General features: G+C 38.4%; 2 protein-coding genes across 6 annotated transcripts in view; both read left to right on the forward strand.

The window, feature by feature from the left end:
- Positions 1-21,771, forward strand: part of fhod3a (formin homology 2 domain containing 3a) — a 68,549-nt gene extending 46,778 nt beyond the window's left edge. For 4 of the 5 annotated variants that reach the window (XM_088404870.1, XM_088404872.1, XM_088404873.1 and 1 more), the window contains 14 exons: positions 617-828; positions 2,180-2,473; positions 5,476-6,185; positions 7,446-7,583; positions 9,164-9,322; positions 9,386-9,568; positions 10,815-10,934; positions 12,902-13,063; positions 13,165-13,355; positions 16,468-16,714; positions 16,825-16,848; positions 17,193-17,394; positions 17,471-17,635; positions 20,540-21,771. In XM_088404870.1, the coding sequence (XP_088260996.1) occupies positions 617-828; positions 2,180-2,473; positions 5,476-6,185; positions 7,446-7,583; positions 9,164-9,322; positions 9,386-9,568; positions 10,815-10,934; positions 12,902-13,063; positions 13,165-13,355; positions 16,468-16,714; positions 16,825-16,848; positions 17,193-17,394; positions 17,471-17,635; positions 20,540-20,622 (2,890 nt within the window). In that variant the 3' untranslated portion in view covers positions 20,623-21,771. The remainder of the gene's footprint in view (positions 1-616; positions 829-2,179; positions 2,474-5,475; positions 6,186-7,445; positions 7,584-9,163; positions 9,323-9,385; positions 9,569-10,814; positions 10,935-12,901; positions 13,064-13,164; positions 13,356-16,467; positions 16,715-16,824; positions 16,849-17,192; positions 17,395-17,470; positions 17,636-20,539) is intronic. The other variant, XM_088404871.1, reaches the window with a different exon arrangement.
- A 185-nt stretch (positions 21,772-21,956) lies between these two features.
- On the forward strand, positions 21,957-26,473 carry gstr (glutathione S-transferase rho). Its single transcript, XM_088405032.1, has 6 exons — positions 21,957-22,241; positions 23,584-23,649; positions 23,728-23,833; positions 24,037-24,155; positions 24,220-24,302; positions 26,024-26,473. The coding sequence occupies exons 1-6, from the start codon at positions 22,074-22,076 to the stop codon at positions 26,154-26,156; spliced, it is 675 nt and encodes a 224-aa protein (XP_088261158.1). The 5' UTR covers positions 21,957-22,073; the 3' UTR covers positions 26,157-26,473.
- Positions 26,474-27,321: the final 848 nt, after the last annotated feature.

The raw sequence follows: 27,321 nt of genomic DNA on the forward strand, positions 1-27,321 counted from the left end.
CATCACTCTAAAATAACCTCCCAAATATATGAATTTCATACAAATCACAGCAGTAGTGTGTAAACTTTCCCAAATTCTCATGAGAACTAGCTCCAGCTAACATACGTAACTAAGATGTCACAAGCACGGTTGCATACTGATGTGAATATTTTGTGCCTCTTCACTAAGATTTTCTCGGTAACACAATATGTGTGTGTATGTGTGTTACCTTGTGGAAATATTTTGCATACAGTTCTTCACCTTGCCAAGAGGAAACCTTATTGTATGCACCCAGAAGGTTCTTTGGGTCATTTGTGTTTTCATACAGCACAGTCCACAGTTGGCCACACTTCTTTCCTCAATCCACAGCGTGCTAATACACACACAAAGCAGTATCCAGTTCCCTTGGACCTTTCAAGTGGTCTGATGCTAATGAACTTGCAACAGAAGCACCACATATTCATGGGAAAGAGAAGGAGGGGTTAGTGGAAGGAGCGTAGAAAGGGAGAGGGTTCACTCTGCACCCTCAATCTCTAAGTTGGATGTCGAAGTGAGAGAAGGGAGGAAAGCCATAAACAGGTTTTTATTCCTGGTCATCTAGCAACCAATTAAGAACTTGTGTGATCTTCTTTATCAGGTATAAAAACGTGGAGCGACTGGCCGCCGAGGAATACGAAAAAGAGCGTGTCCCTCGCGGGCCAAGGACTCGACCGGAACTTGATTTGACCTTCGAACCTTCTGAGACGTGGTCGTCGTCCAGGCGTGGCAGCACCCCGTCCTCACAAGAGGACGGAGAGGCCGATAACGAAGCCGAACCCACCGACAGCCGTTACGAGCCATCTCTAGCTGGTAAGAAATGCTAGGGGGTGGTATGCATTAACTCATTCACTAGCCGCCCAGTTCATACGTAGTGGTGTTTCTAAGCTAATTTTAATAAGCAACTCCAGATTGATCGTGTAACATTTTTTTACTTATGGATTGGCTGTCAGAAATGTGTGTCTATAATGACAAGGCACATCTGCATAAAATTTAAAAACCTTTAAAATTTCACAAAGATCATTACAACTATAAGTTGTTTCTTGTTCGTTTGATTTTCTCTTTATTTGAAAATAAATATGTACTGCTCCTAATACAGCATTAAAAAGCATTAAGTTAGGTTTGCTGATACCTATAGAAACCCTATTCAAATCAGAGATGCTGCCGCGTTCCCTCAGGAGTACTTTCACCCATTTGAGAATCGAACTGAGAATCAGTATAAGGTTAACATATTTTTTTCACCAATTTTAAGATATATCCTGTTTTTTTTTTCAGGCCATCCTTTGAAACGGACTTTGATTTGCTTTCTTGTGCTGAAGTCCAAATCTTGTTAAATATAGATGTATTGTTTAGACCACATTTTTTTGCTTTTTATTGCCAATGAATCGTGTTGAGGAGCTTTCTGTAATGCTCAGCCGCTATTTTTATGCCATCTGTAGGTTGTTATTAGCTCTTTCAGTACCAGATATCTTCAGACACGCTTTCACCCAAATATTTGGGAAAAAAAAATACTGTAGGTAAAGTAAATTCATGAAATTGAATGTGATGACTGTACAAAGATATATAAATGACTTTGGGATTATATTAGTTAGGAATTTATACCCATTGACTTTTTTAATGTCTATGTATGTTGGAGAGAAGCTGTGCTTAATTGTAAAAGCAACTAGCAAGGGATAGGTTACACTGACGTGAAATATGAACTGAAGCAAAAGCAAAGGCTGGTGTGCATTTTTACGAAAACCAAGATGAAAGAAGGAGAGGAAATTGATGAAAGGGTCAAAGGTCTATTTTAAAAGTGCCTTATTTTTTAATCAGCACACAGTCGTGAGCTGTGTACAATTGCCCGGTGAGGCCTCACGATGCCGTGTTATTTTAACCCCGACGCCATCACTATGCCGACTGTACTCCCAAGTTGTGTTTTGAGGCAAACAGGAAGCGGGTTCTTCATTTCCTTTTCGTATTCCAGGTGCTGCCACAACCTGGCTTTGTGTGCTTTCAAACTAGCCAAGTGCTGTTTGTTTTTTGTGAGCGTTCGTGCAAAAGTGTGTTGATCCATGTGCTTTTGGGCTAACAAAGGGCCCCTTGAGCGTTGCAAAAACATGAAGTTGGGGCATATTGATAGGAGATTTGTGGGAAGTAAATGGAACATATTTCTCACTGACAGAAGAGGCCGATGACTCAAGAGCCACCGTAGAACCCGAGGAGATTGTGGTCGAGGAGGAACAAGTGGAGGAGGAGGAGAGAAAGGAGGAAGCAGAAATCGAAAGTGAGGAGGAAGTTGAGCAGGAGGAGCCTGGGGTGACGAAGGAGCACGACGAGGTGGAGGAGGACAGCGGCATCCTGAGCGACAAGGAGCGGCAAAATGAGGAGGTAAATGAGAAGGACAACTGCTCGGCCTCCAGCATCTCTTCTGCCAGCAGCACCTTGGAGAGAGAGGAGCGAGGGAACAACGAGAATGGTGAGTGTTAGAATAGTTTGCAAATTTTCATGATCTTCCTTGGGTTTTTTTTCAGGTTTTGCTTTCCGAAATTTTGATTTCAATTTGTTTTTGGAGCAGTTTTAGAAAAATGTTTTGTTTTTTTTATTTTTTTTTATTTATTTGTTTTTTAAATCATTTTGAATATTTCTTGTGTATGTTTTGTGTGGTAAAGCCTTTATATCAGTGGCGGTCCATGACTTTCACACGTACGCCTTCTGTGATGTCAGACTCTCGAATAAATAGCCCTCATGCGCATACACATTATTGGGCTACACAAGATATTTTCCGGAGCTCTTAAACGTCAATAAATCCGCATCAGCTATTAAAACCTGTCATTGTACGTGATGCTGTCAAAACTTTAAAAAATGAATAATAATTTAAAACAAATATCCACAAAGTCCAAATTACAAATCACAGTTTAATATTAGAAGAACATCATTTTATTTCTTTACTATTAATTGAATATGAACAAAATAAAATAACACAAACATATTAAAAATGAAACAATAAATAAAGAAAAGACTTGCAAACACCAAAACAAACGGTCACAATCGATCAGTCGTTTCAATATCTCCCAATTTTTCTTGATCTATCATGCTCAAGCTTTCTCTTCGCACTGAGAAGTATGGTGTATCCACTCGGGTGCTCCCAATTTTTTTTCAAAGCACTGTAGCGCATTGAGGAGCTCTCTTTACATTTGAATTGAGATATACAGTATAATGCTATATATCCACTCGGGTGTCGCAAGAAGTTTTTAAATGCACCGTAGAGCGTGTGTCCAGCCGTGCTTTGGTGTCTTGTTGCTGCTTTGGCGTCTTGTTGCTGCTTTGGCTCAGTCAGAAATATGGCGAAGTCGGACAGGTTAGCTAATAGCTACACTACACCTCTAAAACAAGCAGACAGCTACAATGCATGTTTTTGTAATGTAGGGGGAAGCCGGACTGCCCGGAGAGAACCCACACGGGCTTAGGTAGAACATGCAAACTCCACACAGGAAGGCCGGAGCCAGCTGGTTTCATACTTGGGTCCCTTTAACTGTGAGGCGGATATATATATATATATATATATATATATATATATATATATATATATATATATATATATATATATATATATATATATATATATATATATATATATATATATAATTTATAAAATTAGTTTCCATATTTTCTTCTTTTCATGTCATATTATATCCATTTGGTTCCGCTCCTTCTATTGTTGTTGTTTTAAGTTGGAATTTTTAGCCATTTAGAATTCAGCTAACTTGTGTCGCCAGACTGTATGTAACCTGCCAGAGGCGCGAGGGCATTCGCTTCAACAATTGCGGCTTTCTGTGCAAGCGCAGATGGATATGTGAGTGGCCCGTATAACTTAATAAACAGCTGTAATAGCCAACCGAGTCATAAGATTGCCATCTAGAGGCCTCACGGTGAACGTGACATGAGTGGATGCTCACTGCAGGAAGGTAGTATAATGCTCAACAAGCAAGCTATGCGGTATTGGCTTTGGCTGATTGCTTTAGAGGCATAGCGTAGCTATTAGCTATCCTGTCCTGACTTCTGTATTTCTGACTTGGCTCCCAAGGGCGTGAGCTAACCCTGGCAAATAGTTCTGCTGGGAATGCCTTTTGTTTCAAAAGGATCGATTTGGAGTTTGGAGCTACACTGGATTTGAAAATTTCAATTGTTTAAACAATGCAGCAACGAGACACCAAAGCACGGCTGGATACACATGCTCCAGTGCTTTTAAAAACTTATGGTGACGCCCGAGTGGATATACAGTATTGTGCATCTCAGTTTAAAGGTAAAGAGAACTCCTCATTGTGCTACGGTGCTTTTAAAAAACTTTTGGAACACCTGAGTGGATACGCTATACATCTCATTGCCAATGAAAAGGTGAAGAAAAATTGGGAGATAGTAAAAAGACTGATCGATTGTTTATTTTGCAAGCTTTTTCTTTATTTGTTTCATTTTTAATATGTTTATTTTATTTCATTCATATTCAATTAATTGTAAAGAAATACAATTATGTTCTTATATTGAACTGCGCTTTGTAATTTGGACTTGATAAAATTTTGTGGATATTGATTTTAAATTATTATTCATTTTTTGTAAGTTTTGACAGCATCACGTATAATGACAAGTTTTAATGGCTGATGCGGGTTTATTGATGTTTAAAAGCTCCCGAAGATAGCCTGTGTTGCCCAGTAATGCGTACGTGTGTGCATGGGTGCTATTTATTCACGGCCTGCCACTGTATACTACATAATATTCTGCACTACATTATTAGCACCATTGTCGCTGTTTGTTGTTTATTGCTATTTATTCCTACTTTTTTTATTGCTCGATTATGGAATGTAGTCTGCTCTTCGGAAAGTGAACAGAATAAGAAATTAATTGTGTGGTACAACCATACATATGATAATAAATTTCTTGAATCTTGAATATATATACGTATACACACATGATTAACACATTATTTTGTGAATATTGTTAGTATATGTGTTAAAGTATTCACCAAAGATAAAAACAAATCAGCGATATACATACAGTATATAAAATGTTAGTCTATTTAACAAAATTAATTGTAGTGAATACTATTTAAATGTATTAAAATATTTGCCAAAAATATTTTTTTTGCTCTAGTTAATTTTATGAATGTAAAATGTTTCAGTTTTGTATTTCTTTAACTTTTTTCATTAACTTTAGTTTTTGTGAACTAAAACAAGTTTGCAACTGATGAGAAATGTTTTAACACATCGTGCGCACTCTGCCTCCAAAATCAACACTTTCCAGGAGACAACAAAAATGGTGTGTTCAAGTGTGTCAAAACATTTTCGCAAATTAAAATTGGCATTTAAATCGGCATTTTTTTTTTTTTAAATATGAAATTCAGCAAAATTTGAATTGCGAGATTTTGTACCTGTGCCAGTGATACGCATAATAATTAATATATTTCCCCTCAATATGTCTTTTCAGACCTCAAAGAAATAAACAAACAGAGTAGCAAACTGAACAGTAAACTCTTCATGCTGGACATGTTGTACTCGCAAAACAAGAAGCCCTGCGAGGAAGAGGAGGAAGCAGAAAAGGAGAAAAAAGAAGAAGGAGACGGGGAGAGCAAAGAGGAGACGCAGAAAGACGCTGACAGGCAGCCGAGCATTGAGCAAATGGACAACAATCGTGAGGACAAGTCAGAGCAGCGCGGGAGCATACGGCAGTTTGCCGAGCGCTTCGGAGACCTGATCAAGGACATTGGCTGCCCCCACCCTCATCTGGACAGCCCGATTGATAATCTAACTTCACTCCCTCTTCCCAAAAAGGAGTCGGACACGATTTGGGACCAACTCACAGCCAGCCCCCGAGAGCTACGCATCGGGGACATCAATTTCACCGACCTGACAGAGGATGACGACGTGGACATCCTGGACACGGCTCTGATAGGCGGCTGCGGTGATCTGCCTCCGCCCCCTCCACCACCTCCTCCACCTCCTCCTTTGCACTCTTTCCCCTCCTTCCCTCCACCCCCGCCCGTGTTGGGCACTTGTCCACCACCTCCTCCCTTGTCTGCGCTGATGCCCCCTCCTCCGCCTCCCCCTTCTTTCAGCTCCTTCATGCCTCCCCCTCCCCCGACTGAGCCTCCTCTCTTCAATAAGAGGAAGAAGACAATAAGGTTATTCTGGAATGAGGTGAGCTATCAGAAAAGCTAATGTAATGCTATTTAATGCACAAACAGTAGTTTTCTTTTCAAATTAAGCGTGTGTTCATTGGAAAATTAAGCAACTTACTTCTAAATTGTGTTATAGTGACCAATTAAGTATTATAGTGACAAATCAAGAGTAAATACCGTATTTTCCACACTATAAGGAGCACCTAAAAGCCTTTTTTTTTTTTTTTTTTAAAAGCTGATGGTACGCCTTATAAGCCGGTACGCCGTATATATGGATCAATATTGAGATTGGGATTCGTAGATGGGGAATGAACTGATAAAGTAAGCTTTACCTGTTTCTTTTGTGTGTTTACAGTTGAACAAGCTTGGTCATATTGACATTGAGTTATTATGCTATTGAGAGTTATTATTTGTTATTATTGTTATTACGTTGAGTATTACTATAATGTGATTGAAAAAATTTTAAAATATGTAATTAATTGAGGGTGCGCCTTATAATTCAGTGCACCTTATGTATGGAAAAGGTTTTAATATATGTCATTATTTGAGGGTGCGCATTTTAATCCGGTGCGCCTTATAGTGCGGAAATCACGGTAGATTGGAACATGAAGCAAATTATATCTAAGTTGTGTTATGGTGACTCCTTTGCAAATTTTTTAAAGGATTTATTTTAAGTTTTTACAAGTACGGATTGCTATTGGTGAGACAGTTTTTCGGTGGACAAGCCAGAAATAAAGCTTGAAAAATGTGTTAAAATCAAACACAAATGACACTACCACTACCACATAATTTAACCACTTTTTTTTTCACCTGAAATGCTTTGCTTGCTCAAGGACTACTCGGTTAAAATATAGAAAAAAAATAAATAAAAATATGAAAAAAAATATAAAAATATTAAAAAAAAAACTAAATAAATCACAGGGGGTAGATACATCATTGAAATAAGATTCAGAACTACTTGCATAGAGACCTTGTTAAACTTGAAATGTTCAAAAACTTTGGAATTTTAAATTCTCAACAGTAAATATCAATTTTCCATCCATTTTCAAACCACAACTCATGTTATCCTGGAAAACAATAATCAACTTCAACTGAATCACAGTTAATTTCAAATCATTTCAAAATAATTGTTAGTTGCATGACCGTAGGCATTTTTTTTAAGAGATCATTGCTGGTCCAGGTTTTTTTTTTTTTTTTAACTTTAGAGCATGGCAAAACAAAATGCACAAATAGTGTGTTCAGGTCTTCTTTGTGTCCAATTTCCTAACTGTTTGTTCAGGTGCGTCCAGAATTGCCATGCAGGGACTACAAGAGAAACGGAGACTCCGTTTGGTCCAAACTAGATTCAGTGAAATTAGACACAGCCAAACTGGAACATCTGTTCGAGTCCAAATCAAAAGAAATGCCTGTGACTAAGGTAAGGCTCCGACTCCTTCAGTGGCTCTCTTTGTTCTTCCAATCTATTCAAGTTTAAGTCAGATCATGTGTGTTCTGATCCAGGTCAAATGAGTCAGTTTTTGAAAGGTCTCAAAATGAGGAGCTGAGTTTCCAGAGACTTATTGTTTAGGTCCAGTCAAATTCTTAATAAAACAACTGTCACTGTGGCAATCTCTTCACATCGAGGACCACCATGTCTTCAAAATAGCCATGCTTTACAAAAAAAAAAATGCATAGCTCACTGTATTTTTTATGTGTTTTCGTGCTGGTCATGCTGGTATCACCAGCAAACACAAAACATGCAAAAGCAAAACAGAATGGCCAAGTTTGCTCAGATGTGACCGATCCAACTTGAGGAAATGCTCATTTATCCCAAAATAGTAAAATCAAATAATGAATCCTCACAAAATAATGTTTGTTTTGTACAAGAAAAAATGCACTCCATAAACCGTTGGGTTAAAAATAACCCAATTACAGGTCAAAAAAGGGCAGACCCAGTATTTGGACAAACTGTCTGGGGTGTTTTATGTCATTTGACCCAACTTTTAGCCTCAATGAATAACCCAAAATGTTGGGTCATATGTTTTTGGGCATTATTTATTTCATTCAAAATATTAATGATTCCCTTTAAAATTTTATATAACACATGGAGGTAGCTCAAAAATGGATAAAGTTGTGACATCTCAATGGTTGGTTAGTTTATATAAAACCCCAAATATTAAATTGATTTTTTTTCTTTTCTTTTCTTTTTAACTCAACAGATTTTGGAGTGTTGCATGGTTTATTTAACCCAACATTTTGGTTTAAAAAAAAAGCATGTATGTGTATGCATGTGTGATATGTACATGATACAAATCGGGTCAAAAAGTTACCTACCCAACTTTTAGAATTGTTCATTCAACCCAAAAAAGTTAAATCAAACAAAGTAAAATAAATAATTAAATAATCATGCATACATGTACTGTATGTATTGACAAAAAAATGGTTGTTTCCATGTGTTTTTGATCTGGCCCAACTTTTTGAGATCAATGATTAACCCAAATAGTTGAATAAAATGTATTGGATGTTATTTATTTAGCCCAAAAAGTTGGGTCAAATATATAATTCTAAAATGTTTGCATTGAATTAGGCTAAAATGTAAGGTTGAATACATAACCCCAACTTTTTTATGGGCAGGAAAATCACTCAGAAATCACACACTAGTTCTTTGTTTATTATACATAATTTTTAGTACATCTTGCAAAATATGAACTGAATTATATGAATAGGGGTGTCAAAATATTATAAACCCCTCTATAATGTTCCCCACAACCTACATTGTCATGACTACATCGTTATATTAACAGACCTCTGCACCTAATGAAGTGTCCTTTACCTATAACCTTGAACTAAACCTTTTAGTCCACCACAGCTGCAAACAATATAACCGGTGTGGTGAGGCTTGAAAACATTAAAAGGCCATAAAGTGGACCACACTCTTGGAGAAAAGTGGGGGCACTGTGGTGGGGAACGAAACTCAGCGGTGACCCTCTCCTTCCTCCCTCACTGTGTTTGTCTCAGAAAACGGCAGCAGACGGCAAGCGTCAAGAGATTATCGTCCTGGATTCCAAAAGGAGCAACGCCATCAACATCGGGTTGACCGTCCTGCCTCCCCCTCGCACTATCAAGACGGCCATCCTCAACTTTGACGAATACGCGCTCAACAAGGAAGGCATTGAGGTATGAACACAAGCATTTTAATCAAAGGAACTCAGCGGCATCAATTGTCGTCTCATCAAACAGAAAATCCTCACCATGATCCCCACGGAGGAGGAGAAGCAGAAGATCCAGGAGGCTCAACTGGCCAATCCCGACACCCCTCTGGGCTCAGCCGAGCAGTTCCTCCTCACTTTGTCCTCCATCAGCGAGCTCTCTGCCAGACTTCAGCTATGGGCCTTTAAGATGGACTACGAGGCAACAGAAAAGGTCAGCAGCCCTGCCACAAAATAAGGAAAACCCAAAAAGACTTGTAATAAATTGAAAACGACCCAATAAGGCTTGTAATTACCTAGATATCCCACAAAAGAGTACTATTTTCAAGAATATGGCTTCAAGAAAGCCCCTCCCCTGACTTCAATGATCTAATAATAAAAGATTATTTTAGTGCTAAAGCATACTCCAAAAACAAATAAACTGCATGAGCTGCGATATGTCTACAATTTCATCCACAAGTATAATTTCAACTTGTAGATGTTTCCATTGAAGTATTTCTACTATCCAAGCTGCCCGAACAAGGTCTGAACACATCTAATTATTTTTTTTTCTTCTTCAATTTTTTTACTTCCATTTGTAGCCGCAATGAATGCGGAATAAGAGTCATGTAACTTTGCAAGGGCCACATGCAAACAAAAGACAATGCAAAAAAAAAAAATAAAGCGTTTCTGTTACATTTTTTGTGAAATGCTATTTCAACATCTCAAAAATCATTTTATGAGGACATAAAACCGTTTTGGGGATATTTCAAGATTTATGTATTTTAACTTTTTATTTTGCTTTTGGCCAAACTTGTCTTTTGCACAAATCTGAGGGTAATGGAAATGCACCGTTACAAGGTCTCCCCAGAAAAATGTGGATTAAATTCAGACTTACTAAATTCCCTTGTGTCAGCATTTGTGTCCTTTTATCATCTAAATCAACGGTTCTCGCATGGGGGTATGTTAGATTTCAACTTCTGCTGTTATCAGAAAATCGAATGTCATGCCATTCCAGGAAGAGTAAGTTTATTTTCAAATTAGGAAAAAATTAAATGGAATATGATGCAGCACATCGCGAGAGAGATGTTTTATAGTGACCCCTTTTCAGAATGTATGTTTTTTTTGTTTTTGTTTTGTTTTTTTTAACAGAAGCATATTGTTAGCCACAGGAGTCGCTGAAAAAAATCTGCCTACAATAGAGATACCACTTAAAATTTAGTTCCAAATTTGAAGTTCTTTTCTTTCTTTTTCTTTTTTTAAATCGATAAATGCCTTGCGCTGGTTAGGGGGTACATGGCATCTGTATTGTTACAACATGTTTGAGAAATTAACACAGTTAACTTATCTTACTATATTTTCTTTGAGTTCCATGTTTTTAACCCAAGGTTGGCTGATATGAATCCACTCTATTTTGCTAACAAATTGGGGTTTGTTCGCATTAAATGACAGAAGTGTGTATCCTTTTGGTCTTCCTGCAGGAAGTAGCTGAGCCACTGCAGGATCTAAAGGAGGGGATGGAACAATTGGAGAAGAACAAGACTCTCCGCTACATTCTCGCCACATTGCTCGCTATCGGAAACTTTCTCAATGGAACCAATGTAAGATGGAATCCATATATATATATATATATATATATATATATATATATATATATATATATATATATATATATACAGTGGGCCCCCGGGTTACGAACTTAATCCGTTCAGCGGCTACGCTCGTATCTCGAATTGCTCGTATAGCGGGCAATCCAAACCCATGTTAATTCGTGAGTGCGTGCAACGCGCGCAGAAGCCTTAGGTAAAATCATCACGCTGTATACATAAATTAATATTAAGTGACATAATCTACTGTACAGTTGCATTAAATAACAAATACAAAGGATAAATGACTTTTACCTTTGGAAAGACGTGACTTGTGCTGAGATAAGCAGAGATGAGCAGAGATGAATGCTCTAAGTCAATACGGTAAATCAGATATGCTATTGGTCTTACAGTGTCAAAGTAACTTTTTCAGTCAGGGTTTTCTCTACTTCCTTCCATCCCAACCAGCTGTGCCATCAAGCTAGATAAAGGCGTTCGGCCAATAGCATATCGGCACTTCTGTGATTGACGTGTGACACCGGCCAATAGCATCTCCGTGAGTGAGACCGGGTGACCTTAATCGACCAATAGCATATTGGCGTCTCCTTGACTGACTGATAATTATTTGCACTTTTTTTTTAAACGGTTGGAATGTATTGACATCTTATTGATTAAAACACATTTAAATCTGTGACGATTTTTTGTCCTGCAATCGGCACACTTAATTTCATGTCAACTGTTTTTCCCGACGTGAATTGAGCACGGTGGAAGCGGAGAGGTGGTTGTGTGTGTTGCATTTACTAGGCAGCACTTATGGCTTGTTCAAGCGTCAGTTCACCTTTGGTTACAACTCACAAAATTGCAACAATGACGCTGTCCCAATGCATATCGGGAGATCGCCGACTAACCTGACATGCAATCTTGTCTAGCAACCATTATATGGCGCTGTATCATCACCCGTAATAGGGTGCAGAGATTAACCTCTTGAGTTAATACGGCAACGCATATAGGCTATTGGTCTTACAGTGTTACAGTAACTCTTTCAGTCATGGTGCAAATCATGGAGATACTAAAACATCATCCTCTTATTTCTTCCTTTACCGCTGCTAGTAATTTTAGAAGCTATGTCTAACAGATAAAGTTTGCAAAGTCTTCAAAACATTCCGTTTTTCACTCATTTTGTCTACTTCCTTCCATCCTGTCCCATCAAGCTAGATAAAGGCGTTCGGCCAATAGCATATCGGCATTTCTGTGATTGACGTGTGACGCCGGCCAATAGCATCTCCGTGAGTGAGACCGGGTGACCTTAATCGACCAATAGCATATTGGCGTCTCCTTGACTGACTGATAATTATTCACACTTTTTTTTAAACGGTTGGAATGTATTGACAATTAATTAAAAAAAAAACACACATTTAAACCAATGACAATTCTTTGTCCTGCAATCGGCACATTTAATTTCATGTCAGCTGTTTTTCCCTTTAGCTGTACAAACACTACACTTAAATGGTAATATATTTAGACACCGTGAGTGAGACAGTCAGTGTGAGATTGTAAGACCAATAGCGTTCACGTTACCGCCATAAGTATCTATTAATGATTGTAGATGACGCAACTGCTGAATATATTGACGCAGTTAGGCGAGAACATTTCTACATACTCAATGGCTGGTTTGACGGAATGCTCGCAAGACGAGAGGTTTGCTCGTAAGCGGAGGACAAAATTCTCCCTGATCCACGCTCGTAAGGCGGAATGTTCGCAAATCAGGATGCTCGTAAGCAGGGGGCTGACTGTATATATATATATATATATATATATATATATATATATATATATATATATATATATATATATATATATAATATGGATGTATGGATGGATGGATGGATGGATGTATGTATGTATAATAACAGTTTACATATATGTATAAATAATAGTGGGGGTTTTTTTCTACAAATAAATTATATGCTATATATGTCTAGGCTAAAGGTTTCGAGCTGGCGTACTTACAGAAAGTTCCAGAAGTAAAGGACACAGTTCATAAACAGTCTTTGCTACATCATGCCTGCTCGGTGGTGGTGGAGAACTTTCCTCAAAGCACGGACCTCTACTCGGAAATCGGAGCCATCACACGTTCGGCCAAGGTCAGTCTTTGATTGTAGCTTTATTGCAAACATGCAAACAGCAGGGTTGATCTAACCAAAAACTCCACAAGATTCATTATAATTGTCCTTTTGGACACAAGGTGGATTTTGACCTTCTGCAAGAGAACCTGGGTCAGATGGAGCGCCGCTGCAAAGCATCATGGGACCACCTGAAGGTGATTGCCAAGCACGAGATGAAACCGCAGCTCAAGCAGAAGATGTCCGACTTTCTCAAAGACTGTGCCGAGCGAATCATCATTCTCAAGATTGTACACCGCAGGATCATCAATAGGTGGCGCTTTTCACATTATGTTTGTTTACAGTTTTACAACCAGTGTTGGGAGTAGTGCATTACAAAATATATACAGTGGGCCCCCGTGTTAGGAGATTAATCCGTTCCGCGGTTGAGGTCGTAAGGCGAATTCACAGTATGATGGGCAATCCAAACCAATGTTGAATAGCTAATGCATTGAGAACCCCAGGTAAAAACATAAAAATTGTACATACATATTAAAAATTAATATCAAAATAGTATAGTAGGTGCTACATATATATAACACACATCTATACAATCAGAAAACATAAATAAAAAATATAGAAAGGATTTATTTACCTTTGAGTGCCACTTGTTATTCCCTAATAAGGGTTATCTCCAGCATTTTCTCCATTTATCATCTTCTTACATCTCTCTTTAACATCAATAGCAATCTTGGGACCCATGGATAACCCTTTCAAATTTGAATTAAGCGGTAAAATGCACTATAAATACGGTTTTGTAACCATTCACGATAGAACAAAGCTTTACCGTTTCGCCAAAACAAGTGAGGCCGACCAATAGCAGACCACCATCTCTTTGAGACGAATAGCAGAATTGTAGTGACGCACTGCAGGGATGGCAACTGAAAATAAGTGTAATTACCTAAAAGCGCCTGCAGATTGAGACGAAACAACACAAAAACAGCCAAGCCCCTAGGGTCATGACAGTTGCAAAACCGGGAAAATGTCTTAAAGAATGGATGAAAAAAACTAAGCATTCCACGTTGCAACATGAAAATAACGTAAGTCAGGGACATTGTAACACGGGGGTCCACTGTGTATACATAAATATATATTATATATATATATATATATATATATATATATATATATATATATATACCGTAATCCATTACTTTTTACTGTAACGTGGTAATGTAATATATTACTCAAAAAAATTGAAATATTGTTCTCATTACAAATTAGAGCAAAGTAATACATCACATTGCATTTTTAGCCCAAAAGTAGAAATTTTCTGTCCCCAAATTCGCCAAAAACACCGCAAGATCAGAGGAGAAAAGTCCGGGGCAAAATGTTTACATGCTGAGATGAAAGGGCGGGTTGAATATGGACAATATGTACACAAGATGGCCATACGACAATAAAAATATAGTCGTTAGGTGCACTTTGTGTCATGTTTTGGTTGGGTTTGTTGCTTTCCCCGGGTCGTGTAGTTTTGGTTCAGGTCCTTAGTTCTTGTTTACGTTTCCCTCACGTCAGCCTTTCCTCTCTGTGTCTCATTAGTTTAATCTGCTTCCACCGCCTCTCGTCCTCCGTCCAGGTGTTTTGCGTTGTCTTCATTATTTTTTGCGTCTACTTAAAGTCCGAGTCAAGCCAGTTGTCAGATCATTGTTTGTTGTTGCCGTTCCGCACACCGTACCTTGCTAACTATGTTCTCCATGTTCCCATGCCATTGTGTAACCCCCTCATAGTCCTCCTCGTCTCGTTGTCCCCATTCATCCGCAGTTCCCGTGAGTTAAGTTTTTTTTTCTCGTTCCTTTACTACTTTGTCCAGTTTTTTGTCGATTGCATTTCCTGCCTTTTACGACTATTAGACTATTCCTTTTTTGAGCACACCCTCTACATCCTCCTGCATTTTTGGGTCCTCTTCCCTCCACCTTTGTACTCTGCCACGACAAGTCGTGACACTTTGTGCGTGACACCTAAAAAGCTGTCCACTTCGCCAAATAGGATAAGTAATTTGACAAATCGGCACCATACTAACATGACGTTTAGCGGGAAAAAAAAAAAAAAAAACGTGCAAAGGATTGCACTCTCTTGCTGATGGATGACACTTCGATGTCAAGAGGTTAGAAGAGTTATTAAGTGATACGCTGTCGCATTCCACAGCATTTGAAAACCTTGTCAACCAGATCCCTGTGGCAACTAGTAATGACAAGGCAAGCTAATGCTAATATTCACAGTGCAATTGCTATCAATAATAATCTATAAGTAGTTCTGGTCAATGTGTATCAAGATAAAGCATACAAAACTCATGTAACATTTCCAGGTAGCCCACATCATTGTTAAAGTTTAATAAACTTTAACAAAGATGTAGGCTAGCTGGTGATGTTAGCCCCACAGAAACCATCTTTTTTTTTCTCAACTCTCTCAACTGATCTTGAATTTGAATATTAACATTGGAATTGTGAAATCCACTAACTGTTATTGTCTACTCTACAGCATAAACAATCCATCATTATGCTGTGAAGCTAAATTATAAAGGGATTAAAAGACAAACACAAAACTTTTAAAGTTTACAATGCAATACAGATGAAATGACCTGTGCTGGCTTTCGGTTTAAGCCAACCTTTCACCGGATGTGTAATCACTGTAATGAGCTACATTTCCAATGGCAAATCCTTATTTCCAGTTATGGTGGTGAGAGTGATATAAAAGTAATGCGGTTGTAGTGTATTGCATTACATTTCAAAAACAGTAATATTGTAATGTAATTACTTTGAAATGACAGTTCAGTAATAAATAATGCATTACTGTTTTGAAGTAACTTGCCCAACACTGTTTATGACAAATAGCAAGTCTGCCTGTTATTTAAGAGTTTAAAACACAAATTATGATTCAAACCTCATTTTATATTCCCCCAAAAATAAATTCTTTACTAACACGCAAAACTTTTCTTTCAATCAGGAGATATCACGTCGTACTTCCTTAATAACCAAACTCTATTTCTGAAACTCAAAACCTGTCTGCACTCTAATCTGATGCAGATAGCAGGTGTTGCATTTCAAAATTTTCCCTGGGAACCTGATGGGAGGTTTTAGTCACACAAAGGATTGTGATATCTTGCTGAAAAAAATTAGTACAATCGTCCAAACAACGCCTTAAACTAAACTTTGGCGCCCTTCTGTGGCAAGTCATTGCATTTCAGCAAAGCGATGGCGATGGATTTGACAAAAAAAAAAAACAGCGAAAACGTGAACTCGTAAAGAGACATGAAAATGCGCGCAATGCAAAACAGATTAATCTTTGATATTCAGTTAATATTAGCTCAGCTAATATTCTTAGATATCAAAATAGTATTACTGAACTTGATGTTCTCATATCTTTTGCCCTGCTCTTCCAACCAGGTTCCATTCCTTCCTGTTGTTTCTGGGCCAGCCGGCCTACAGCGCGAGAGACATCAGCGTGCACAGGTTCAGCAAGATCCTGAGCGAGTTTGCCCTGGAGTACCGGACCACACGAGACCGTGTGCTGCAGCAAAAACAGAAACGCGCCGACCACCGCGAGCGCAACAAGACGCGAGGGAAGATGATTGTGGACGTCGACGGGACAGTGAGTTGTCACGCCAACACAAGCTCTCCGCCGCAAACTCAGGTTTCTTTTCCTGCTTTTTCTTCTTCGAAATGGAGTACCGCTCCTTCAAAGTCCTTCCTCGATCCTCTTTGTGTTGTTCTTTGACTTTCCCCTCTTTCTTTCCCATGTAGTCTGATGATGAAGAGGAGAGCGAGGTACCAAACTAAACTCCTGCACGCGCATGACTTCCTGTTACTTTCGATTCCCCCATTTTGCATTCTGATCCATTTTCTAGAGAGGCTAACCAATTTCAGGGCAACAATCATGAAAGTTACTTGCTATGGACAATTTCCTATACCATGAAACTAACACATATGTCTTTGGAATGCGGGAAGAAACTGGAATAAACACAAACACAGAGAACATGCAAACTGTATGTTTTAACTATTTGACTGTAGAATAATTATAAAATATATTCTACAGTTGACTAGGAGTAAAGTCGGTTAATGTCTTCAGGACTATATGAAAGTTGACATTAGCCTTCTATTTTCATATTCAGAGTATACGGTATGGTTCAAGTAGCGCCCCTAGTGGCTGCCGGGAGAGCGATCATCCCCAAGGTCTGGACCACGCCGAGGACGCTGCGGAACATGAGCACATGAAAGCAGTGCTGAGAACGAGCCTTAGCGGCGGCGGCGACAAGGACGGCAGCTGCGTACCGGGCCTGCGCACGCGCACTCGATCGCGACCGGGACGGGGAGGTGAGGACGACTGAGCGGAATCGGACAAAAGAAAATGAATATCTGGAATTTTGAATTTAAGAACGGATGTGTCCAGGCGCCAGCTTACGGACCCGGACCCCAGCCGTAGAAGATGCACAGGTGTGTGGAGACGACGCCGCGGATGAAATCATGGAGCGTATCGTGAGGTCTGCCACCCAGGCTCCAGGAAGTAGACCACAACCGCGAGAGAGGAGGAGGTCGAGGGCCAACAGGAAATCATGTAAGAAATGAAGAAAGACAAAAATCTAATAACATTCTGCAAATAATTCACTATAAAGTAACACTGTATAGCAATTTTATGTTCCAATTAATCTGCTCTGAATTTGAAAAGAAAACTTTACTGTCCTTGCCTTGGCAATTATATTACAATATATCTCCATAACACAAGATTTTCTGCTGCTTCATCTGCTAAAAAATTGTATCACAAATAACAACGCACACGTTAGGGCTCCACAATTTCACAGTTAATTGAATTTCAATCACATTCACGATATTGGCTGCCAAGATTAACTAAGGTGAAAATCGGCGATATTAAAATTTAAAAACTCAAGCACTTTCAGCCATCCTACCACCAGGGGGCAAACGCAAGGTTAAGACATTATTAAGCTTAAAAAATAGAGCAAATGCTGCAAGAAGTTCCGCAGCTTGGTTTATGTTTGACGCGCCCTCGAGTTCGACATGGCTCCACGCGTCAAAATTACATCTTTTCACCAACAACGCCACTTTGCCCGGTGTCCGCACTAGCCAGATTTTCCGTAACGCATTTCTTCTGGGATTTCTTTCCTGCGTGGAAGCGCAGGGCAGAAAACATGTCAGATGAACTATTGCTTATTGGTGTGAGCCGGTTGTAGGAGACAATTCACAGCATTTGGAATAATGTATTTGTTATTATCCTGTGAACAGCATTAATTAAAATTTCTGTTGTTGTATGGTCAAGAGATGGACAGTTATTTGTTGGCTGTTCTGACTCCCTCCCCAATAAGGGGAGGAGAGAGGTGCGTGACACTGGCTCTTTAAGAGCAATGGTGCTTGCATCACAGGTGGCAGGTGAGACTGATTACAGACCAGATCCACGTGGCGTAGTGATGGGTTGATGAGGCATTATGGAACGTGTTGGCACTGACACAATGTGTTGATATTGTGTCATCAAATACTGATACTTGCTGGACGTTAAAAATCCCTGCAAGCAACCCTCTTAACAAACTGAACTGACCTACTGCATACCAGGGGCGTCACTAGACCTCACAAATAAGGAATTATGACAGATTATTATAAATTATTAAATCCAATGAATGAGCTAGTGTCAAATTGGATCAACTTTTTAGGTAAATGTTAATAGTTAAATGTCAATGCACCCAGTGTAAGTCAATGGGACTTTTTGGAATAGAAAATAAGGATTTGTTGGAAAAGGATCAATATTTGGAATAAGATAGAAAATAATTGCAGTCCTCTCGTGAATATGTAGAATAATATGAAGTTGGAAGTGTCAATATAGAATATCATTTATCACAGAAGTGAAGAAAGTGCAAACCCAAGCTGGGATCGAATCACTGAATCTTCACATATCAATCAGTCCAATACATCAGCGCATCGGTGTTTCCGGACCCAGCACTACTTTACCGTAATGTTTGTCAAAAGTATTTTTGTTTGAAGGGATTAGGAACTATTATGGGAATAAATGCATTGTTTTGTTTAATCAAAGATGAGCCTGTGAAAATTTATTTGGTTTTATTTTTGGGCAAGCATACGAGTAAGCCTAGCGCTAGAAATACCTCGTACACCGTGAATACTGGTGAGCAAGTACACAGAGGCGAGGAGTCTGATTTAAATAATAAAAGCTTGGAAGAATTTTGATTGTTGAATCTACTAGCCGGCGAGATTCCATGCGTCTTCTTTCACGCATCAAGAGTGAGACGCGATGTCAACGCAAGTTGGTTTCACTGGCGCGCTATGGAGATATCAAGTTTCAATTGCACCCTAAAAGCCTTTAGATGACAATGTTTCCCACATGTTTGCATGCCAAAAGCCTCTGCTTTTCTCAGCTCCTACTATACCGTACTAGCTGTCAATTGAGACCCATTTTGGAAAATCCCATTGGCAAAAATTCTAATAGATTGGGTTTTAAATGACCAAAAATTGCGTTTTGACTGCTAAGTCCATAATTACTTTGAGTGATTCTGGTACTTTTGTACAGTTTTTTTTTTTTTTTCTTGCAAAAAAATTTTAGGGCTGTTGTCGGTATTCTTACAGGTCTGTTGTAGTATGTGCTTGGTTCTTAGGCGGCTTCATTTTTTTTCAGTGGTTTGCACTCAGCAAGATTTTGCCATAATTATTATTTACTTTTTTTATTTTAGGTTTTTTTTTAAGTATCAAGCCTTGTTTATACAGTATATACTGCTTGTTTTTTTTAAAAAAAAAAAAAAAGTGCAATACATAGACATGTTTGACCAAACAAGATGAATAATCGTGATTAATAATTGTGATCGCAAAACTTAAGCAAATGAGTCCCAATAATACAATTTAGCAGAAGATTGCCTCGTTCCAATCAATTTGCTCTTAATTTGAAAAGAATACCTCTTCCTGTCACAGACCAGTCAAAATCTCTTGTAGCTCCTTAAGTGCCTTTACATACCCTTAGGGTATTTGTACAGCAATTTATGAACCACGATTGCATAAAATAAAAAAATAGTAAACAATAAAATAAAATGTATAAGTACACTAAAATACCATCAATATAATTAACATAGTTAATTAGTTGTCTAGTTCTTCACTGGTAGATCGCAAGCAGTTTTGCCTCACTCTTTCTACTAATGTACTCAGAAATGTTCTATTCCCCTAAGATCTAGCCTGTTCATTTGTGTCCACTGCAATGGACATCTGTTTTTGAGCTATACCCTCATACTTATTGGAGATACCCTACTGATTCATGTTATGCTTAGGAGAGGACACCCTGGCCCTTCCAGTGATGTCTCATGTGCTTGGGTGGAATGCTAATTAACTGTGCTGTCTCACAGAGACAAAATTGACAAAACAGTGGTCACAAATAAAAAGACTGGCTGGCACTCAGAGTTAGAACAATCTTTTCTGCTGTCTCAAAGTGATTTTTTTTTTCTTCTCTTTCAAGTGAGGCGGACCCTGAAGAACGGTTTGACCCCGGAGGAGGCTTTGGCGTTGGGTTTAACCGATTCCGGTGAGCCGGAGCTGTAAGCCACACCACTCCGGCAGTCTGTTTTGACGCCGTTGGCAACGTGCCTGCCAACCTGCATGCCAACTCGCCGGCTGCCTTTGCTACACAATCGTTTTATTGCACCAAGAACAAGCTCCAGGTTTCTGTTAGCTGCTAACCTTGCCGGATGTGTCTGAGTGATCAAGTCAGTGTTGTTGCTTGTTTTGTTTTTAAATGCTGCACAAAGACAATCCTCGCGAGGATTAAATGAAGGAAGTGGCATCATGTCTAGCAGGGAAAGCGTAAATTGGAACAACTGTTATTTAAAGATGTCACCATTACTCCTATTTAAGCTGTGAACTGACAACCCAAAGATGAACTCTGATGGCTTCCACTCAAGTTCCAAAGCACCTTAAGACGAAAACTCAAAACCAACACAAGAAAGGCAAACTTGAGATGAGAATTTGGTCCAAGTACAATTGATTGCTTGTTTAGAGAAAATACAAAAGGTTTTCAAATGGCTGTGTGCCTTTCTGCCAAAAAAGGGGGTCAATGCTGTTTTACTTTACTTACCTGATTCTTTTAGTTTTTGGGGGTGTTTTTGTTTCGTTTTTTTTTCTCCCCAGTTCCTCAGTGTTGCAGACAATTAACACTTCTGTTCGGGCGAAAATCTCAGTATTTATTTGCTTTTTGCACCTTACTAAGTCACTCACTAAAAGGAAGTTTTTGTTTTTGAGGAACTGTTTGTAAAGTGTAAAAAGAAAAGTTATTATTTTTTTTTACAATTATTAAAGTATTTGAAAAAAATGCAGCAAAGACTGTGAGGTGTACATGCCTTGTTACATCGATGTTAGTTTGGTGCATGTGTAGAGCAGTTCAATTTGTGTGATTATATATCTGTATTATAGTTGGAGCAAAACAAACTGTAAAGTATAAAACGCAAAAGGAAACTAGATTTGGTCATATAGAGGGAAATAATTTTATCTTGTTACTCATAAGCGTGTGTGTGTGTGTGTGTGTGTGTGTGTGTGTGTGTGATTTTTTTTTTTTTTTTAATTAACTGAAGGAAATGAAGGTTCTTTGCAACTTGGGAAACATGACCAATTAAAAGACCATTAAGTCCTGTTGTCTCACTTGAAATGCAGTTTGTAAATGTTTTACAAGAATAAAAATAAAATGAAAAAAACTGGGGAAAAGCGTTGTGTCATTATAAATTACCATTCCATTATACGTCATTTTGACATAACCGCGATATAATATTTACCAGAGGTGGCGACAATGCTCCGTAAAATTGATGCAATCAACAATCATTAGCCATCAGAAGAAAAAAAAACCTCTTGCACCACTAGCACCTTTAAAGTGCTAGTGACAGTTTTCTCCACCAGGGGACAGCATCTTATCAGTGTCCGAGGACGAGTCAACTGAGGAAGTTAATCATATAAAACCGGAACGCGTACGTGTCGGGTTATTTTCCCAGCTAGTTGCATCAACCATGGCCGAGAATATGACTCTGTTTTGGGGCTCTGGCTCAGCTCCGTGCTGGAGGGTGATGATCGCTTTGGAGGAGAAAAACCTGCAGGGATACAACCAAAAGCTGCTTTCCTTCGAAAAGTTGGAACACAAGTCACCAGAGGTTTTGGCTATAAATCCCCGTGGACAAGTAAGCAACATAATGCATTCGCTCGCTGTGATTTGACCTGATTAAAGCCATTCTCCCTGACAAAATGTAAGCATTTGACGTTTACATCAGTAAAGACTTTTTGTTAATGTAATTTTACGGTTGGTTTTAATGCAGCTGAGTTAGCGCAACCATTCGGCCTTTTTTTTTTTCTTTTTTTCATTTTAGTTACCTTGTAGGACGGCAAAATAAATGCATGGACCGTTACATAACCGTGACGCATGCAGCGCCAGCAACCGAGATTAAAGCCCATTTATTTAGCTATTTTCAGCAGTATAATATTTGTTTTCTCTATTCGATTTAATAACTGCATCATTTTATGCATTTGTCATGGACAATTAATACATTTTGAAATCATTTTTACACCTGCTGCCGAATGAAAATAGCAGCGCATGTGCTCAAGTATCGGTAACGACCAATCACGGATATCCTGAAGTCCAAGTCACGTTCATAAACTGAGCTGTGATTGGTCGATTCCTGAGCCTTCAGTACACTGATGTGATGTCGTTACAGTTAGTCATTTAAAAATAATAATAATAATAATAATAATAATAATAATAATAAATAAATAAATAATAATAATAAAACAATTCCTCCAAAATATATCCAAAGTAAATAATAGATAACTTAATCTCTTAAAATTGTTAAGCGGGCTAATAAATTAATTAAAAAAAAAAGACTTGAAATAGGTTTTGAGGCAATGGAGGGTAATGTCCCAGGCAGTTCTCCCAACATTTTACGACGCATACTAAATCAAAGTAAAAAAAAAAAAAAAAACGTTCACATGTGACTAACATTGAGGCATGTCATCGGAACTATTCTGCAATAGGAAACACATTTTATTGCAAAATGTATTCAATCAAAACATTATACAAACACAATATTTCTAACTCTAATTAACTGTGCTGTCTAACAGAGACTAAATTGACAAAACAGTGGCCACATATAAAAAGACTGGCTGGCTCTCAGAGTTCTCAATCAAATATTGATTGAAGTATGTGTTTTAAAACACGCTTATTGTGTAACTAAATTCAATCCCAAGGTCGTATTTTCACCTTTTTAAGAGTCTGTCATTATATATTTTTTTGTTGTTATATAAAGGAGGGTCATTATCAGTCCGCCATTTTTCTAAGCGGTCATTTCGGTCATTTTATTTTAGTTTACCCATGCTTTCGTCATCACGAGGTGGGCATTTTACAATTTTACATCACTGCTTAATTCATCTTTATTTTCACGTTTTCTTGTCTTTTTTTCGGCAAAATGGGCGTCTCTGTAAAATGGCTGGCGCTGAATATTTCAAACATACTCACATGAATTCTTTCAGCTTCCTTCTTTCAAACATGGAGACAACATTTTGAATGAATCCTATGCAGCCTGTTTTTACTTGGAGGTGAGAAGCAAATAACATTAAACGTGTTGTGTTTGTTGAGACATAAGCATATTTTTAAAACATTTCTTGTTTGGGCAGAGCCGGTTCAAGAATCAGGGGACCAAGTTGATCCCAGACGGCCCCGCCGAACAAGCCCTCGTGTACCAGCGCATGTTTGAGGGCCTCGCCTTTTATGATAAACTCGGTAAGATGTGAAATAAAAGCATTGGTGATCATTTTGGTGAGTAGCAGTGAGCAGTTTTCAAAGTGGTTCTGTAATCATTTTTATCAATGTCTTAAATGACATCACAAATGTTGACAGGGCACAGTTGGAAAGCTTCCCGATCAAACTAATTAGTTAGTTTTAATGTAAAGCCGAGCTGTTTTGCTCTCCCGTCTCATTTTTAGGTGCAGTTATCTACTACGAATATTATGTGCCCGAAGGCGAAAGGCTCACCTCGGCCATGAAGAGAAACTGCCAAAATCTTGTCACTGAGCTGCAGCTGTGGGAGGGTTACCTGCAAAAGGTAGCAAAGTACACTCTGCAAAAATATTTTTCTTTTCTCCATCAAACATGCTTCATCCGTGCAGACGGGACCATACATGGCCGGACCTTCCTTCACGATGGCTGATGTGATTGTGTTCCCAACTGTTGCTAATCTTTTCAGATTTGGGTGGGTTTCACTCGACATCTCATTTGAATCACCGATACAATATTCCCACCGAAGTAAAAGTAGTGTTAGAAATGTTCAGATAATTTAAGATTTTTTTTTTTTTTGCTTCAATTACTGCATAAAGTCAACAATTATTCTTACTGGTAAGGTGTATAAAATATCCTTTATTATATTTTGTAATTGTGATATACCAAGAAAATCCAGTTTGCGCATGTTTTATGAATGACGTTTCATTATTTTGTGTAACATTACATTTTTGATTTTTCATTCTGTGTTACATTTTATGCAAATTATATGGTCTTGTATCCACTGCTGTGTCATTTTTATCCCAGCAAGACAGCAAAGTTAATTGTGTCCCACCCAAACACAAATCATTAGAAAGGTCAGGATGTCCTCTTCGGAGGACACTTGGACTTAGTTGAGTAGATTGAATGAGTCAAAAGAAAAACAAATGTCCACTACAGTCGACACAAATACAGTGGGCCCCCGTGTTACGACCTTAATCCGTTCAGCGGCTAGGCTCGTAACTCGAATTCACCGTATGACGGGCAATCCAAATCTATGCTAATTAGTGAATCCGTGCAACGCGTGCAAAAACCTTAGGTAAAAACATCACGACTTTATACACATATTAAAAATTTGTAACATAATCTACTGTACAGTTAAATAACATAAATATACAAAGGAAAAATGACATTTACCTTTGGGGCGACGTGACTTGAGCTGGTGGTGGGTGGAGGCGGAGGGGAGCACAGACGAACCAGCAGAATTTATTTTATTTTTGTCTTAAACGAGAACTTTTTTGAAACAATGACTTTTTTTTGTTTAAACGAGAACGTATTTTTAAACGAGAACTTATTTTAAACGAGAACATATCACCAGCATTTTCCTTCTCTTTAATCCATAATAGAAGAAGCCTCTCCATTTTGTTGTTGACCAATGTCCATCCCCTGGCAAGGAAAGTCATGCCCTTAGGACACTTGCTTGCTTTAAAGGCTTCCTTGTTCTTGATAATCGTACCTATTGTCGAGCGGTTACGGCCATACTCACTAGCAAGGTTAACTATGCGTGCTCCTTCGTATTTTTTTTATTATCTCCTGCTTCGTTTCTATTGTCATCATCCTCTTACTTGTTCCTTTACCGCCACTTGCAATTTTAGAAACCATGTCTAACAGATAAAAGTTTGCAAAGTCTTCATAACACACCGACCAGCTCGTGCCATCAAGCAAGGTGAGGGAGTTTGGCCAATAGCATAACGGCATTTCTGTGATTGACGTGAGGCCGGCCAGTAGCATATCGGCATCTCCGTGACTGCCTTAATGGACCAATAGCATATCGGCATTTCCGTGACTGCTTTAATCAACCAAATAGCATATCGGTATATCCATGACATGCGAGAAAGTTGTTTTTGTTGATGCAGCAAAGCGAAAAAAATAGTGCGGACACACCGACCGGCATGTTGGATGGTTCGTAAGACTAAAGGTTTTTGCGTAAGAGGGGGACAAAAAACGCCGCGGTCCACGTCGTAAGATGAAAAATATGTAAGACTGGGTTTTGTAAACCGGGTGCCCACTGTATATATATTTTAATATATGTCCTTTCTCTAAATAATATTAAATGATATGAACTAATTTAAAAAATATATTAATATATATTAATAATTTATTCAAACAAAAACCGAAAAAGATGTTCATTCTTTCAATGTTTCCTGTCATTTTTAGTTTGTCCGCTGAGCGTTATCCAAAATTGGCCGCGTACCATGCCATGCTGAAGGATCGACCCAGCGTCAAAGCCAGCTGGCCTCCCCATTGGCTGGAAAACCCGAAGGGAGAAGATACGCTCAAAGACATCTGAAGTCCACATCACCAGCATCTAAAATGTGTGTGTGTGTATCTCTCTCTCTCTCTCTCTATGTATATATATATATATATATATATATATATATATATATATATATATATATATATATATACTGTATGTATGTATGTATGTAGGTATGGAGGGAGGGAGAGAGAGAGAGAGAGAGAGAGAGAGAATCGCACTACTGGGATGACATATGGTCAAAACTCTTATTTCAAAATAGTATTTAATTTTCATTCACTCAAAAACATTTTTGTTCATGAGAAATATAGTGGCTTTTCTCAAATTAAAATCACCATTTGAATTACTTATCCTGCTGTCTCAATTTTGTGCAAGTCACCTATGTATTACCCAACAAAAAGGTAGGAGACGATACCTTACAACAGGTTTTTGTTGCACAAACACAATAGCTATTTGTTGTGTCATGGTGACTTTTAGATTTGAATCACAAGCCTTGACACATGCATTTATCATCTATAACAAGGTTCATGTTGGTTTCTGTTGTGTCTGCTAAAGCATTCAAATTACAAACCGGATTCGGTTGAAGTTAGGAAATTGTTTCAAATGTAAATAAAAACAAATTACAACCTTTGAAAATCCTTCTCAACTCATATTCAATTGAATACACTACAAAGACAACATATTTAATGTTCAAACTGATAAACTTAATTATTTTTTGCCAGATAATAACGTAGAATTTCATGGCGGCAACACGTCCAGTAGAAAATGGAAAAGCTCATCAGCATGCTTTGCAGGATCCTGATATCGATGCTGATTTTAGTCAGGTGTGTTGGTTGAAGAGCTAAATTGAAAACAAGCTGGATTGTGGCTCTTGAGGACTGAACTTGGCCACCCTTGTCCTAGCTTCTCATGTGCAATTCTTTCCCATTCTTCCTTGAACCGCATCAGTTGTTCAAGAGCCCAGGGTCTTCTTTGTGGTATTTTATGCTTCATAATGGTCTAGACTGCAAGCAGGCCAGGGGAGAACCTGGACTCTTACTTCGAAGCCACACTGTTGTAACACGTTCAGAATGTGGCTTGGCATTATCTTGCTGAAATAAGCAGCGGTGCCCATAAAAAAAGACATCGCTTGGATGGCAGCATTTGTCGCTCCAAAATCTGTACTTTTCAGCATTTATGTTGCTTTCACAGAAATGTA

This window comes from Hippichthys cyanospilos, chromosome 21 (assembly GCF_059441005.1).
Source record: "Hippichthys cyanospilos isolate Australia breed blue-spotted pipefish chromosome 21, RoL_Hcya_1.0, whole genome shotgun sequence".
Taxonomy (NCBI): Eukaryota; Metazoa; Chordata; class Actinopteri; order Syngnathiformes; family Syngnathidae; genus Hippichthys; species Hippichthys cyanospilos.